Consider the following 17,486-nt stretch of genomic DNA (forward strand, 5'->3'; position numbering starts at 1 on the left):
CCATATATTTGGTACGCTGTAAAACCCAGTCTTTTATCAAGAACAAGAATGCAGAAAAATTCTCCCGCTTTTCTGGATAATAAAATTTTAGCAAATTCAAAAATAAATAAATAAAAAATAAAAGGAAAACACTCCATTTATGTTATTATTTCGTGCTTAGATCTTTTATTTTTTTTCTTATATTAAACAATTAATTAATATAAAGCACAAAAATTAAAATAAATAATAATGTTTTTTTTTAATTGAATAAGAGGATCATGTATCAATCAATGAATTAAATGTTCGGATGTAAATGAATAATAATGCTTAACAAATAAAAGAAAAAGAAATTTGAGCCTCTTGATAGTTTAGCATGGACATTTAAATAGGGAAAAAAAGGCTGGAATCAACAAATCTAAGCTAACAAAATTAACAAATTGAAAACATGTAAAAGAGATCTATTTATAGTATCTACAATGCGACTCGAATACCAAATAGAAAGGAAGCCACGTCTATCTATAGTGTACGCAGGATTTTAGAAACTCAATGGTGGCTTGGATCAACTCCAACCGTTTTGAGCGTCTCTGCAGTTCGAGGCCTGCAATTTTACAAACAAAATAACATTAACAACATGCCACTGTGTCAAGGACCAAAAAAGGGTGGTGTGGTGTGCAAGAAGAGAAAATGAATATGAAGAAACGCATACGTATTATCTCTCAAGAATCAAGATATCAACCTGGTGAATGGGTCAGGGCGGGAAGGGTCAGGAAGGGTGCGTTTGTTGTCCTGAATGTGAGCCACTTTTCTCAGAAAAGACTTGTTCAGAAACTTATCCGCCGAAGCAAGAGCTTGATCAGGATGGTCAGCCTCTGATATTGATTCCCTCTTCTTCTTGCTGATCACCACACCAGGGGCATGCATTAAGTGCTGCTTTGCTGTGTGAGCCGCGATGGAAATTGCCACCACAAGCATTCCCATCACTATATAAACCGGTGCATATTCCCCTGATATTGAGTATCTGGAATTGGAATGTGTCTACCATTTTGTCAGTCACAATTGAAAAGACAAAAAGTATGAAATTGCAAAAGATGGGTGCGAGCGCGGGTTGATTAAACTAACTTGTTGTAAGGGCGAGGATTGTGAGCCGCGTTTGCGGTTGTCGAATATTGTTTCAACTTTGGGGTAGTCGATGATGCAAAAGAGCGGCTGTGAGTCCTTCCCAGTGGAGTGATCATTGACTTCCAGTGTCCCTGCATGCAACAGATGATTTCATCGCATCACTCAACAAGACAAGAAAAACGAAGAAGAAAAATAAATGAAGCTGCCGGTGGTGGTGGTGGGGCAACATACGGTTGCTCTAAATGCCATTTTATCAAAGTTCAAGAAAATGTAAGCGACTAATAAAAAAGAATTTTAAATGATTGATTGCAGGATCAGGTTTAAATAAAGCAAGGGAGGAGGACGAGGCTGAGAATTGTTGAAGCATGAAGGAAGATTAAACGTGACACGTTGCAGGCATGCAGAATTCGTAGGATTGGTGGATCGTTCTTGATTATGCCGCTAATTCGTGGTCCAGTAGTTAAACATTACATTCTGAACTCATCTCCATACTGAAATTTTTCCAGGAGGATCTCCGTTAATGGCTGAAAGGTTAGTTAACAAAGCTTTGAACGTTTCCCAAATGTAATATGGGCCACTCTTTAGGTGAAACTATGGTCTATGGGCCATAAGCCATCCATCCAATTCTATTTCTTTTCACAAAAACTCCCTCTCACCCAATATATATATATTATGCATAATGAAAGAATTTGCTTTTTGTATTTAATTGTGATTTATCTTAAATTCCTTTGAGCAAAAAAGAGAAAATGAAAGAGCGAAACGATTTACATTGAGGAAAAAAGTTAATACTTGGAGTTATAATTTAGGAAAAGAGATTAGGAAGAATTTGATCGTAAAAGATTGTTTTCCTATTTCATTCTGTTGTATTAAACACTTAAATCGCATTGGCTTTTTTATTTTCCTTGTGAGATCGATAGCCTCTTTTTTGGGCTTTTCAGTTTAAGGAATGAATCTTAGAGGTTGAAAACCCATGCTCTATTTTCAGGTTATAAACTGCTTCGTCCTACAACTTACAAGACTGTCGTAAGACCCAAACTGAAGCCCTGTATCTTGCAACCCATGGCCGTTGTGGCTTGCAGGCCCAGTAGCTTAACCACTTCCCATGGAGTTGCCAGCTTACAACACTGTTATAACTTGTGCCCACCACAACATGATTGAACACTGCCCGAGAAACAAAATTGATATAGCTTGGGTTTCTTGGAAAGGAATTATTGTTTTTACTTCACCAGCATTTTGGAGAACACATGCAACTGGTAAAGTCGTTTTGATTCTTCTCCTTCTTCTTCTTCTTCCTGGGCTAACGTATGGCGTTTGGCACATGTTTATGTCTCTTTAGGCATTTTATATCGCCGACTTGGAGTGGAGATTAATTATATCAATCTGCGTATTGACTGCATGACCATTTGCATAAAGCTCAAAGAGTTTCTCTTAATTAGCTCACGAAATTGGCAACTAAGGTGGGAACTCCCTTCTATATTGCGAATATAATGTGCTTTTGATTTTCATAAAATTAAGTCAATTGCTTCTTAGGTTGTTTACTGCACAATTGTAGTTTTCTGACCACAAGTAATTGTCCAACTCAATACTGGTTGATATCAGATCTTGGAATTTGATTTGAGTCTATGCACTTATGGTAGAGCTGAGGCTCCAACTCTGGAAATGAAACATGACAGCCCGATACAGGGTTCTCCAACCATTGTTATCCAAATTAAGTTTCTTCCTGGACTGCACCACCACGCTTATGCACTAGATGTCAGATGGGGAAAAGCAGTAGACTAGCTTTTATTAGAAATAATAAAAAAAAATCAGAATTTCCTTTTGATAAAATTCATTGTGACTTATGGGGTCCCTATAAAAGTTAACAATGTTATACATGCTCCTATAATTTTATTCCCAATTGCCGAGCAGCATATTGCATATTGCACATTCAACTACTCTTCAAATCATTTACATTATGCACTGAAGACAATTCCCTGATATCTATCCACATATAACTTTGCTGTGCGCAATATGGCGCCTCTCATTTTCCTACTGGCAAGCAAGTTGAAGGAATTCCTTTTTTTTTTTTTTCTTTTAATTCTATCAGCTAGATAATTCTTTCCCCTTCTGAAGGAATTATTTAGCGGAAAAATGAACATGCTTTGTTTTGGGCTGCGCGCGACCCCAAGAATTGATTAGACACTGTACAAGTTCCAGTTAAGTGAACTACCCTCAAAATCACATTGTTGATCATGTCCCCTATTTACAGACACAAATTAATTAGAAATAGGAGGATTGCTCCGGAAGAACGTTCATCTGCTTAAGCACTAGAGCTACTTTCTTCCGAAGTGCATCCTCATGAAGCAGTTGGATGAGGATTCCCTCAGACCTCTGAAACAGTGGATCACTAATTTGTGAATGGTTTAGGATCTTATGGAATAAGTCCAAGGCTGTTGTTTTGGCAGATATGGATCCCTTCTCTAGGACTTGCAGAATTGCCACAACACCTTGACTGTCTACAATGGCAGCAGTCGCATGTGACAATGTGCTGTGATCTTCTAATAATGTTTCTAGTGCCATTAGGGCAGCCTCTGCCACACCCGAGTTTGTATCACTCAAAGTTTGCAATAGTGGCCTCACAGCATCTGCCTTGACAAGGCAGAATGTATGCCTCTGCGAACATGCAACACCATGGACGGGGCATGAAATTTCATTCTCCGTTGAAGCTGAGCAGCACCAAGACATGTCAGGGAAGAGCTTCATCATGTGAAGCAGTGGGATGGAGTTTGCTTGCTCTGCCCTGATGCTTGCATCTGAGACTGACAGGCTGGTGGACCGGGATAGTTGTGCAAGAGCAATGGCCGTTCGCTGCTTGGCCAGCGAGCTGCCTGAGGAAAGCACTCGAACTAAAGATGGATATAACTCAAGCTCTCCCACTTGCCTCTGAAGTTCAGGTTTGGAGGGTTCAGTGAAGCGTAAAAGTGCTGCTAAAGCATTTTCAAGTAGAGACTTGTCTTGGTTAGTGGGTGCTCCAATCCCACCAAATTCTTCATCCGAACTGCAAATAACTTCATGAATGGCTTTTAAAGCATCTGATTTACGAAGTATTTCATCAATATCTATATCGTCTTTTGGAAGTTGGCTAATAATTCCAGCAGCAATGGATCTTTCTTCAAAATCTGGTGAACAAGTGAGAATGGATGCTAAGGTGTTGATGGCAGTTTGCTTTACCGGGGAAGATGGGAGTGGAACGCCGTCAGGATGACCTTCTGACACACACTGTATTAGCTTCATTGCCCATATTCTCACTGAAGGTTGGTCACTATCAAGGCAAGAGAAAAGGTGATTGACAGCGTCTGTATTAGATCGTATCAGATTTTGAGCTGTCTTCGACTTGTTGCTAAGCTCAATCAGCAGGTGTAAGAACTGGATCCTAAATTTAGGATCAGAATTTGCTACAACCTGCAAAAAGAGACTGACATTATGCTCTGATTGAAGCTCCTGCAGCCCCTGGTATGTCTGAAATTGAGAATGCTGACAAGCTTCTATCAGCAGAGCTAGAATCTCAGCAGCTTCTTGTTTAAGGAGAGGATCTGACCTAAACGAGATGAGATTAAGCAAAAGTGGTATAGTTGCAGGGTCTGATAGGAACCGCTTTACCATCTTGGGGTATTGTATGAGCTTTTTGACACATTTGATGCAAGCGGATTTGCATGCTGGGGAGTTGGAAGATAGCAAGTGAACCAGATTGTGAACAAATTGTTTATCTTTCAAGTCACTTATGCTGTTTTCTTTGAGTTGCATGTTTACCAAGGCTGCAGCCATCAATGCTCGGGTCTCTTGGTGTCCTGCAGCTGCAAGAACAGGCCTTCAAATAAGTAAATTTATTCAATAAACATATCATAGTATCATTTCCTTCTTCCTTGGTTTATTGCCTCACCTTGGTTGAATCGAGCAACAAATGGCTGAAAGTGTCCAGCTTCAGCCATCTTCACAACAAAGTGCGTGTTGGAGGAAAGATTTTGCAATACTTTTTGAGCTTTACATGAGATGTCAGGGTTGGAGTTACTTAGCAAAGAAACCAGGAGAGGGATACAATCCTTGGTATTCCCTATTTTCTCTATGAGAGTTTCTGTTTTAGACAGTTCTAACAAGATGGCAATTGTATCAGGTTCAGTTTCACCATTATAGATCCGCTTGACAATGCGTCGAACAGCTCCTGCTTGAACAATTTCTTGCTGCAATTCCCAGAAAAGAATGCTTAAGATACTGAATGTTTGCTCCATTGGAAACAAATAATAATAAAATAACAAAATGAATGAATGTGACTTAAACAGATACGCACATATTGAAGTAGGAAAAACAATCTTTGCTTACCTTTTGGTCATCACAGTATTTAGCTAGGCAATAAAGACATTTCACTGCTGCCCTGGTGTTAAGCCTAGTGTCCTTCAAGGACTCAACGAACTTTGGGATGAGTCCTTCCTCTGCAGCTTTCGCTGCATATTGAGGGATTTCCACCAGAACCTGCATATCCTCTAAGGCCTTGTTTTTCCTGAGATGGTCATTGGAATTGATTCCAGGGACTGCTGCTTGAAATTTCCAGTCCATATCTCTTTTCTTCCATTCTTCTATAGAGCTCCGAAGGTTGACATTAGGAGTAAGCTCCAAACTTTGAAGCTCTTCTCTGCAACTGGGGCAATTCTTCTTTCCACTGTTGAAGTATTGCTGAATTGCCTTCCTCTCAAAGCTGTGGCCACAGAAAACTGCGACTGGATCTAGCATCATCTCATTGCATAATGGGCATATGAAGGAACCAATAAGGTATTGGTTGAGGTATGTATAGGTCTCCTCATTTTGTGGCCTTGAAACAATTTCTGCACTGTACAACAACTGTATCAATTGAGAAAGCTGAAGCGCCTCCGCCTGCTTCTTCTGAACTTCCATCTCTTCTTTCTCCTGCTTCAAAAGTGCCAATTCATTTTGCACCAAAGCTGCATTTACATTAACACCAACAGCCTCAGCGATCTTCTCCAGGAGCTTTACAGCATTCTCTCTGTTTCTACTGCTCTGGGTTATTGAATTCTGTATCTCTGAAGCAATTGTTTCTGTTGCAGCTGCCATGCGGAACTCCATTAAATTCAGATTGTTGATGATCTGGTTATTCATGCTCTTCAAGTTCACTGCAATATCAAGATTAATCAACTGAAATGAGGAAATGGTTGCAGCAATCTCTTTGACTAAAGCTTGCATCTGTGAGAGCACCGAATGTGAGTGCAGTAAGAACCGCAGACGGCTTCCAGATTTGCAATCCTTGATGATCTTGAGGGCTTTCCTTAGCTGGCCATTCAATTTCTCCAATGCTGCCTTTGTAAATTCTGAACCCATTGCAGCTTCAATTTTTCTCACATTTAAGGCCTGCAGAAGTGTATTTAGCTCAGAGACACTCCTTGAGAATTCTCGGAAGCTGTCCTTTTCAAGTACAACATCTCTTGTTTCCTTGGCAAGCTCCACTGTCTGCAGTGCTACCCTGTTCCAGAGTTCCTGTAATATTGCTACACCAACATCCTCAATTCCAAATCTAAAGTCCATCGAAGACATCGGAAGTAGCTGTAAGAAACAATTTTTGTTTCCAGCGAAAAATTTTCCTGCTGGGCAGTTTCTTCCACTACTTCTTGATACTAGTTTGGCATATAATAAACCTGCTAAATCATAAGCCACAGGAAAACTTGAATTTGAAGCGGTTTTACAGAGTTGTTAATATTTTATTTGTCTAGAACAATGAAGTAAGAGAACAAAAGAACACGAGAGTACCTGGGCCTCAAACACCAAGACCATCCAACAGGCTTTACAAAGATTTGAATGTACTGAATTGTTCTTTCAGCAGCCCTTATTGATGGCCTTTTTCCCTATGTTATACAATCAGGATTTAAGGTCAAATTCGGGTGGATCAGTTTCCATTGAAAGTTGCAATATTAAGCATTTCTTCAGTAGAGTAGTTCCTGTTTCCTAGAAAAAGCAAGTGCCTTATCCTACAACTTGGCTAATGAGTTCTGTCTGAGGAGTGCTAACCAAAATTAGTAGAATGGTCTCAACAAAGACCAAAGAAGTGAGAAAGGAAGTTGAAAGCTGCTAACCTGAGACTGGCGCCAATCCCCTTGAATCCGCGTCTGTTGATCCTTGACGCTGATGGAAGACGGCAGCTGTGGTTGCCGGGTTCGCCTGCAAAAGAATTCTTTAAAAGAGATTGGAGGAATCCGTTGACGATTTGAAATGACGCAAGGGAAGTTGTAGTTTATGTTGTACTTTATAATGGGAAAACGGATGATGAAAGGAAACGTTGAGAACTGAGAAAGGTCAAGCTTCGGTTATCAAAGTCCTCTTTAACTCGTGTTAGCGTGCACACTGGGACCGCGGTTGGAACTTGGAACTTTCACACAGAGCAAACGCGGATTATAAGCACCGATTCTCTGAATCCACATGTACACAGGAATCACATCGTAACCCTGGCCTCCACTGGAACAGGGATATAAATCAATACTCTCATTCAATACCAACTTTATAGTCATCCTATTTAAAATTGATGTATATCTATACTATATATACTATACTATTATATATAGCTCAGCAAGCTACTGTTCCAATTGCCTTTGATTGGGTTGGGCTTATGATTGAATGACAATTGGCAGTCAATTGGAGGGCTACATCTTTTTTTATCACAATGTTGCAAAATGATATCATTTTGCAAGCTTAGGAGCTTTTTCCCCTTTCCTGATGGGTTACTGGAAACGACGTTATTTTTAACCTTATTATTTGGTTTGCTTGGGTAAGGTTTGGTAAGTTTCAATATCTCTTTTATTATCTCTATTTTGGTTCCCTGGTCGTGACTTTTTTTTTTACAATTTTGGTTGTTGACTACTTTGATTGAGTGGAAGAAAAGAGGAATGAAGGACAAGGATGGAGGAACGAAAGGCTTTAGGGTTCACTGTCTGAGGGGTGGCTATGGGGGTTGGATGAGAAAGAGTGTGGTATTAAGAGTTCTATTTATTTGTCAAGGGAAGGGCTCGGGTTTTTGTTGGATGGAATTGTTGGGGAGAAAGAATGAGGGAGGAGGATTGAGGGTGATGGGCTATCAGGTTTGCCGGATAGGTTTTTGGCTGTAAGAGTTGCAGTGACAAGGCGGTTCTTTTATTGATAGGTTTATCATTTTGTTTTAGGATTCGATTGAGGTGGCTGATTTTTTGTCAGTGGCTGATCTTGATTTTTTGTCGATGAAGTTAGTTGTGAGATTGATGGCTTTAGGGTTTGCTTATTGTTTCAAAACGATGTCGTTTTGCGCGTATGAATGCAAAAGAAAAAAAAAGAACATGTCAGTGATTTGTTTGTTGATTTGATTTTGACTTCTGAGGAACTTTATTAACCAGTTGCTTGGGTTCATTGCATGATAACCGGTCCTTTTTATTAGTTTTTGGGAAGAGTTTATTAAGTAATGCTTGCCTTTATTACTTTACGACTGGTTCCTCCTATTGCTTTTCTGGAAGAGTTCAAAAGCATGGTTTAGGGTTTTCTTTTTTCTCTGTTTTAAGGTCTTTTTCTTGATTAGTTTTTTTTTTTATAATTGGGAAAAGAGGGATTCGAACCTTGCTCTTTAGGTAGGAGGTTCATGCACCAACCATTGAGTCAAATGCTCGGGTGCTTTTTTTTCTTGATTAGTTTAACAGGTGATATTTTCTTATTATCATTGTTATTTTTCCTTTTATTTTATCATTCTCTGATTTGGTGTTTTTTGGTTTTTTGTGGTTTAGGGTATGATATAGAGTTTAATGTTGCAGTATTTTAGTATATGTTGTAGGGTTTTGTTATTCTTTCTTTTTAATTATAGGCTCTTTTTATTGATTGGTTTATCCGATGATATTCTCTTTATGATAGCTTTTTATTTTTCTTTTATTTTATCATTCTTTGATTTCATGCTTTTTGTTTTCTTGTGGTTTAAGGTATGGTTTAGGGTTTAATGTTGCAGTGTTTTAGTATGTATTGTAGGGTTTTGTTATCATTTTACTTTTATTGTTCTCTTTTTAGCCATATTAAGAAAACAATGAAATCTTCTATTTCATTTTGAATTTTTTGTTTGGTTTTACTATTCTATTCTTTATATTTATTTCAGTTTCTTTGGTTTTAATATTCTGTTCTTTATTTTTATTTCGATTTGGTTTCAAATTGTTTGATTGTCTATTATTTAATTGTAATATTTTCTTTTATTGTTTAAAGTGCTCAGATTTGGTCATTCAAGTTACTGAATTTTGTACTTGGGATTTTCGGTCATTTGAAATTGGATAAATTTATTTACCTATGAGTTTATAATGTTACAAATAAATTCCCATTTTTTATATTTTTTCTCTTTAAGTTATTTCATTATATTCTCATTACTTTGTTACTTTAATAGAAATTTTATGCATATACTTTTTCTTTGTGTATTTTGTTTTTATAGACAAGTATGCACAATAAATTGTTAAAATGCTTATGGTTTATTTTTGGTTTCTTGAAAAATATTTACTTTGTACTTATATAGTAAAAATAGTTCTCTTTTGGTACTTGAAAGTCAACTGTTGAGGATAGGAGATATTAAATTAATATATAGATTTTGTAAGTTTAATTTGTGTATTGTATATATTGTACAAATGCAATATCAAATGAAGGTATAAGGAAAAGAATAAGATATATACTAACTGCTAATCATTCAAATTATAGTGATGTTTTTTCTAATGAGCTTTATGATGTTCCTCTTATTGATTGTTCAGAATTGTCATTTACTATGTGTTATTCTTCTGTACTAATAGATCGGAATGTTATTGACAGTATTAACTATGAAACTATTGATTATCATTTGAACAATCAAAGTTCAATCAATTGTGAGTATGTCAACGAAACATATAATTTTGATTTTGAAAATTTATATGATGTTCCGATTGTACATAATCTATCAACAAAAACTATAGGAAGTTGTAATTCTGATTTTGAAAGTCCGTATGATGTGCCTATTATGGATCATCAATTTACAATAGACTTTGCTTCAACCAGTGATATCGAGGCACGAAATAACATTCAAGGTATATGGTCAAATATTTGTATGACTGTCTTAACATACACAATTATTTGATAGTTGTTAAAGGAATGTTTAATACTGTTGAAATTTGCCAATTTATGGTTTTTATTTGTTTGCAAAACAAAAAGGTAGTCATAGAATTATTAATTATGGAGTTGAACAGTTTCAAAGTCACATTAAAGTGTCAAATGAGTTCAGGAATAATGGATATACAAGTAAGTGGCCTTTAAATTTTAATAAATTTAAGTTAACGCTATTAGTTCTATAATTTTTGTGATTGGTAGTTTACTGTTCTCTTTTGCAACAATAGGAAGGTACAACACAGTCATTAGCTTTGGAAGACCAAATTGTATTTTCCTTTTTGTGCTACTATGATGTGGTATGAAGAAAGAGTTCATACAACTCAGATTGCATGTTTTTGTACATTTACATTATGATGTCAGCAAGTTACAGTTGATTACCTTTGTTTAGACGTGCACTTGATTTTTTATACTCTTTGTTAAATTATGCAAGAGGGTACAAGAGCAGTCATTTTAAAGAAAACATTATCATTTACAATTTCATGTTTCAATTTACATCCATAAAAGGTAAGATAGATAATAATGTAAATAGTATTTTAGGTCCATATATCTTTAAAATAAATGGACAAAACCATAATCGAATTGGTTCCTTACTTTTAGCATTAGGCCATAGACCAAAATTTGCACAGCTTTATATATATGATACTGAAAATGAGGTTTCAAATAGAATGCTTGTTTTTAGATATTTAATTTCTAATAATGTCATCGATACATCTATAGTAGAAGATTTAATTAAAATGCTTGATGAAACTAATGGAATAGTTAAAATGTTTAGAACAGCAAGAGACAGGTTTAGAAAATCGGATGATTCTTTAGTTTGGATAAAATGAATTGGATCTCGCAATGGTCGTGATAGAACTTATGCAATTCCTATTGCATCAAAAGTTGCTACATTGATAGTTAGGGATATAGGACAATCAAATAGTCATTGTAATATTATTATTAAGCATAAAACTAATGGAGTTAAACGAATAAGTGAGCTTCACCCCTCTTTTATGGCAATGCAGTATCCTCTGTTATTTCCTTATGGGGAGGATGGATATATGCTAGATATTAGTTATGTCGATTCCCTTGTGAAGCAACAACCAAAAAGGAAGTAGGTCACAATGAAAGAATGTTATACTTATGTAATTCAACAACAGAATCCTACATACAGCACATTCTTGAAAGGTGGTAGATTGTTTCAACAATTTATTGTTGATGCATTTGCTATAGTTGAGGAGATGAGGTTACAATTTATAAGGGATAATCAAAAGAGTCTAAGGTCTAAAGTTTATAAAAGGTTGAATGATGCCATTTCGAAAGGTGATGTATAAGCTAATACAGTAGAAAAATGATCATTTTGCCTGCAACTTTTACTGGGAGTGCTCGATATTTGTTTCAAAATTATCAAGATGCAATGGCCATTTGTCAATATTATGGTTGTCCAAATTTGTTCATCACATTTAATTGTAATACAAGATGGTCATAAATCGATGAAGCTTTATCTATCATACTTGGTCAGCGAGCACAAGACAAACCTGATATTGTTTCAAAAGTGTTAAGTTAAAACTACATTATTTTATGAAAAATTTGCTTAAGAAAAAATATCTTAGACCAATGTGTGGAGGTAGATTTCTTTTATTTGTTTTGTCTATTAAATATTGTTTTAATATAAATATTATTATGTTTTAATTATTGTATATTACTAACAATTTTTTTTTGTTTTTTATTTTCTTTGCATCTAAGGTAATGACATATACCATTGAATTTCAGAAACATGGTATTTCACATGTTTACATACTACTTTGGTTAGATGTTGCTACAAGGAGTAGAAATGGAAATGATGTGAATATAATTATATCAGCTGAGATACCAAGTAAAAATGATAATCCCATTGGCTATGAAATTGTGACAAACTTCACGATTCATGGACCGTACAACATTCTAAATCTTTCTTTTCCATGCATGGTCAAAGGTAAATGTTCTAAATTTTTTTCGAATAAGTATCAGTCTGAAACTGTGGTTAGTGAAGATGGGTATGCTCTTTATAGGAAAAGAGAAATAATAGACAAGTCATCTATTATTGTGAAAAATGGTGCGGAATTGGACAATGGGTTTGTTGTTTCTCATAAAGTAGATTTAGTTGTTAATATCATGCTCATGTTAATGTGGAACTGTGTTGTAAGTCAAGGGCCATAAAGTACTTATTTAAATATATTAACAAGAGTCCAGATAGAGCAAGGGTTATAATTCTAAATGGTAATTTAAATATTAATAGACATGAGAATGATGCAACTAGAAATTTTGATGAAGTTATGGCGTATTTCGATTTTTGGTATTTATCAGCATACGAATCATGTTAGAGAATGTTTGCATTTGATATACATCATCATCAACCTGTAATGGAAAAATTAATTGTTCATTTGCTAGAAGAACAGAATATGTGTTTTAATGAGGCAAATGATTTGTCCAAAGTGACGCAGAGACTAGATGTAAGAAAAACAACGCTAACAGAGTGGTTCTAAACAAATCAACTGTGTGAAGAAGCAAAAAGACTTAGTTATGCTGACTTTTCAATAGAATGGGTTTGGTTAAAGCCTAAGGCAATATGAAAGAAGAGAAAAAGAGGTAAATCAATTGGGAAGATCACTTATATTCATCCAGCAGCAGGTGAACTCCATTTCACGTGTTAAATGTTGTTAAAAGTTCAAAAAGTTTTGAAGAAATAAGGACAATAGAAGGTGGGGTATACCATGCATTTCAATCAATGTGTGAGGCATTAGGTCTTCTTGGGGATGCTCATGAATGTGTTGATGCAATTGAACAAGCTGTGGAATGGGCAATAAGTGAACAAATACAAAAATCATTTGTTACAATCATTATGTATTATCAAGTTAGAGATCCATTGAAACTATAGGAACAGAGTTGGAAATTACTTAGTGAAGACATTAAGTATAAATTAAAGTAAGCTTTTGGGGCTGATTGCTATGAAATTCCACATAGAGATCTCAAGAACTATACATTAGTAGCTCTTGAGCAAATTTTCAATAGAAATTGCAGTTCGTTTTTAGATTTTAACCTACCAACACCAAGAGAAAGTTCAATGTATGTTTTGAATAATAGACTAATTCATGAAGAGTTGAAATACGACTTACATGAACTATAGCAAGTGCATTTATAATACTTAGCAAACTTGAATTTAGAATAGTTACATATGTATGAAGTTGTTAAATGTTCTATAGAAAATAATAAAGGACATATGCTATTTGTGTATGGACATGGTGGAATAGGAAAGACATACTTATGGAACACAATAATTTCAAGAATTAAATCTACGGGAAGAATTGTGCTTGCCGTTGCTTCATCTGGAATATCATCTCTATTATTGTCAGGAAGGACGACACATTCTAGATTCAAGATACCATTAAATATTAAAGAGTTTTCGACATGTCAAATAAAGAAAAGTACACAACTTGCTAGCTGACTGAGAATACTAGTCTTATTGTTTGGGATGAAGCTCCTATGGTGCATAGATATTCGTTTGAGGCTTTGGACAAAAGTTTACGAGATCTACTTAGTAACAATTATATTAACAGTGCTGACAAACCTTTTGGTGGAAAGACAATATTGTTAGGAGGAGATTTCAAATAACTTTTGTCTATAGTGGAAGCTGGAACTAGATCATAAAGAATTAACGGATCAATAAGCCAATCTGTATTATGAAAACATTGTTACATATATCGATTGAAAACAAATATGAGAGTTTTATAGCCTAATCTTGATGAAAAAACTAAATTAGAAGTTTCTACTTTTACTCAATGGTTATTAGATATTTAGGAGATGGGAAAATAGAGGCTTATTTCTATAAGGCAAAAGAAAAGCCATCATGGATAAAGTTGCTTGAAGATTTATTATTACCTTTTAGTGAAAATCCAGTAGAGACTATTGTCTCAATAGTATATGTTAATCTTCAAGATAATTTTACGAAAGAAGGTTATTTGAGACAAAGGTCAATCATTACTCCATATAATGAAATCATCGATTTGATAAACTCATATATGTGTGATTTGATTCCAAGTACATTGAAGTCGTATAATAGCATTAATAAAATATCAAAATCTTTCGATCATTCTTCGAAACATGAACTGTTATATGTAGTAGAATTCTTAAACTCATTTAACTTTCTTAATATTTCAAAACATGAACTAATCTAAAGGTAAGTACAATTGCGATGCTGTTAAGAAACGTAAACTAGAATTCTAGCCTATGTAATGGAACTAGGATTTTTATTATCAAATTAAGTAGCAATGTCATAGAAGAAAAGATTATCAATAACTTTTGCAAATAGTATAGTATTTATTCCAAGAATTGTCATGACAATCAAACAAAGGAAATGGCCTTTTGTATTTCAAAGGAAATAGTTTCCAGTTAGGCTATCTTATAGCATGACAATAAATAAAAGTTAGGGACAAACTTTAGATATTGTTGGCTTATATTTGCCAAAACCTGTGTTTGCACATGGTCAGTTATATGTAACTGTATCAAGAGTAACATCACAACAAGGGTTGAAGATTATTGTTTTGAATGACGACAAACAACAGTCAAATCTTACAAAAACATAGTTTACAGAGAAATTTTTGGCAATCTCTAAACAGGTTATTGTGATTTTATTGTAATTTTTTCCTTTGTTAGAAAAATTATTACTTTGTATTTTCTTACTTTTTCTTACTTCCTTTTGCTAGAACTAACTTCTTTTGTACTACGCACTCATTATCGATACATTATATTACTTGATTAAACTATACTCTATTTTTTAGTCTTTTTGATTTTCTTCTGTTTAAAATTAATTCTTTTGTCCTATACATTTTCTCTGTTTATAACTCCTAAATCTACTTAGTATTTGAGATTTTAGATTGCAATATTTCTAAACATTGAAATGCAAAAACTTGCATGAATGAAATCTTTTATTTTCTACAAACATTTAACATTTAATGAACTAATTTATTCAATGCCCTTCTTCAGCTACAAATGAACTAGCAATATTTGACTAATTTGCAACTCTTCAAACCACCAAGTGTCATAAAGGTCAAGGTACTGAGGATGTGGCAATCCACAACATTAAATAATCCTCATAATTCACTAAGCCTTGACTTTTTAGTTACTAACGAAAAGGTAAACTGTAAAACAACTTTTGTTTCATTATATTACATATATTTGTATAATTATAAATTAATATTAAACTAACCATAAGCTATTTTATCAAATGACAGAAAATGTGATGCAAGTGATGCTTAGAGGTTTAGATTCACCACACTTTGCACCAATACTAAAGGAATGTGGTTGATACTTGATTGACAAGTTTCGAGTAATGAAACCCAAAAACAACATCAATGTGTTGTCGGAGAGTTAATGATTATTCTCTCAAGGATAACAGAGATCAAAGAAATTCATGAAGATAGCACTATATATCCTTCTTACTATTTTAACTTTGGAGATTACAAAGCTCTCCATGACAGGATATACTAGAAGAAAGTGTTGACAAGTACTGCTATTTAAAAACTCAATGATAAAATTATATTGTATAATCTATTGTCTAACTTGCATGCTCATGTTTATGTTTAATAATGCTGTAAATGTAATTGGAGTTCTTACAACAATGACTCCCGTAACAAATGTCTACCTCAATAATAAGAACACCCTTGTCTAGAAGCGTGACATATACATTCAAGGCTCAAAGTAAGAAAAGTAAATAAACAAGTACTTAAACACTTTAGCGTAACTTTTAGTCATATGTGTAACTTTTATATTTTACAATAATTTTCATCAATTATGAGACTCTGAAAGTAGTGTTGTGTGGAGACTTAGCATCAACCATAAAATAAGAACGTCTTTTCTGCAACAACACAAATGCCTTTCTTGCATTTACAGAACTAATAATCAAAACTTACCAGCATGAGTATAATTCTCACTACTCTTTTACTTACTATAATAATCATTGTACACACAAATTACATTGATCTTTAACTGATCATTTATTGTAGGATCCTTACACGTTAACAAGAATCTACATAGATCCAGACATTCCAGAGGTCTTTGAACTTAAATCAAGGTAATGTACAAATTAACTCTACTATGTCATATTACAATCAATAACAATTGTCAATTGACTGTACCAATATTCAATCCTACATTTACTATTAGATATGAAGAAAAAGCAATACAACCACACTTACAAGCATTGGAAATAGAAACACATTTACAGTTGACTCAACAGACAAGTATTTCAAGGCAACAATGGCAGATTTATTAGTTATGGATCCAAGTAAGTATTGGTAAGATTATCTGTTTATAATGCTATAACATTGATGACAATCAATATTCACATGTTGTTCACAAATGAAAAATAAAACAATTAACTATATAAAAATATATCTATTTTTTTCCATGACAGAATGCCAAATTTGAGGTCATAGTGACAATTATCAATGTCGAAAAGCCAAAAAAATGGTGCTATAATGCTTGTAATCAATGCACAGTAGGTCTACGATTTTGTGCTGGCAAATTTTGGTGCTCCAAACATGATGAAAAGACACCGGTTCTTATGTAAGTAACATAATACTTATTTATTATCGAATTTACTAAAAACTGCATCTTTACAAAACAAAGAATCTAACAGAGCATTTTAAAATATTTTAGAGAATGATTTTGCTGTTAATGGTCCAAGATAAAACTAGTACCATTGAACTACTAGCCTTTGGACAACAAGTTAAAAAATTGATTAGAGCTACAATTGCAGAGCTTGTTGCAATTAGAACACTAGACAAGATGACTCTTCCATCTCTTTTGAAGCCAGTGATCAACATTAGAAGAACATTAAGAGTAAGACTTACATAAAAAGCCATCGATCATGGATACACAATTTTTAAAATATTTGATTGTAATAGACTCAAGCAGATTGTGGCTTCAAGTACCTCAATACAAAAGTTTACAAGTTTTGCAAGTCAACAACCAACTATCTGTCAAACTCCATTACTTCGCATTAGACAATCTCAAATGGAAGTCCCATTATCTTTGACAAGTGTACAAGTTTCAAATGAACTATTTCCAGAAGAGTTACTTGGGAAAAATGAAAATTGAGTAGGTAAATTAAGCAGCATGATAGTATTTTTTATTTAAATTAGTATAAAGAAACTATCAACTAACTTCACATCATACTTGATGATGTGCAAACAGGAGGTTCAAGC

General features: G+C 34.5%; 2 protein-coding genes across 7 annotated transcripts; both read right to left on the reverse strand.

Annotated features, from left to right (window-relative positions):
- Positions 1-621: 621 nt before the first annotated feature.
- On the reverse strand, positions 622-1,347 carry LOC18608803 (uncharacterized). Its single transcript, XM_018115190.2, has 3 exons — positions 1,330-1,347; positions 1,099-1,229; positions 622-997 (listed from the first exon to the last, which is right to left on the reverse strand). The coding sequence occupies exons 1-3, from the start codon at positions 1,345-1,347 to the stop codon at positions 703-705; spliced, it is 444 nt and encodes a 147-aa protein (XP_017970679.2). The 3' UTR covers positions 622-702.
- Positions 1,348-3,294: 1,947 nt separating this feature from the next.
- On the reverse strand, positions 3,295-7,431 carry LOC18608804 (U-box domain-containing protein 44-like). 6 transcript variants are annotated; one of them, XM_088803779.1, is made up of 5 exons: positions 7,215-7,431; positions 6,892-6,986; positions 5,455-6,779; positions 5,018-5,315; positions 3,295-4,931 (listed from the first exon to the last, which is right to left on the reverse strand). In XM_088803779.1, exons 3-5 carry the CDS (start codon positions 6,676-6,678, stop codon positions 3,358-3,360), a joined length of 3,096 nt encoding a protein of 1,031 aa, XP_088659905.1. In that variant the 5' UTR covers positions 6,679-6,779; positions 6,892-6,986; positions 7,215-7,431; the 3' UTR covers positions 3,295-3,357. The 6 variants fall into 6 exon arrangements, with proteins under 6 accessions (XP_088659905.1, XP_088659906.1, XP_088659904.1 ...); XM_088803780.1 differs by having other exon boundaries at positions 5,455-6,782; XM_088803778.1 differs by having other exon boundaries at positions 6,892-7,134.
- Between the last annotated feature and the right edge of the window lie 10,055 nt (positions 7,432-17,486).

This window comes from Theobroma cacao, chromosome 2 (genome assembly GCF_053813885.1).
Source record: "Theobroma cacao isolate CCN51 chromosome 2, ASM5381388v1, whole genome shotgun sequence".
In the NCBI taxonomy this organism is placed as follows: Eukaryota; Viridiplantae; Streptophyta; class Magnoliopsida; order Malvales; family Malvaceae; genus Theobroma; species Theobroma cacao.

Coding starts and splice junctions, on each gene's coding strand:
- LOC18608803 (XM_018115190.2), bottom strand. Junction 998..1,098: donor AATCCTCGCCCTTACAACAA/GTTAGTTTAATC, acceptor TTCCAATTCCAG/ATACTCAATATCAGGGGAAT.
- LOC18608804 (XM_088803779.1), bottom strand. CDS start 6,678: ATGTCTTCGATGGACTTTAGATTTGGAATTGAGGATGTTGGTGTAGCA. Junction 5,316..5,454: donor AATACTGTGATGACCAAAAG/GTAAGCAAAGAT, acceptor TGGGAATTGCAG/CAAGAAATTGTTCAAGCAGG. Junction 4,932..5,017: donor TGTTGCTCGATTCAACCAAG/GTGAGGCAATAA, acceptor CTGTTCTTGCAG/CTGCAGGACACCAAGAGACC.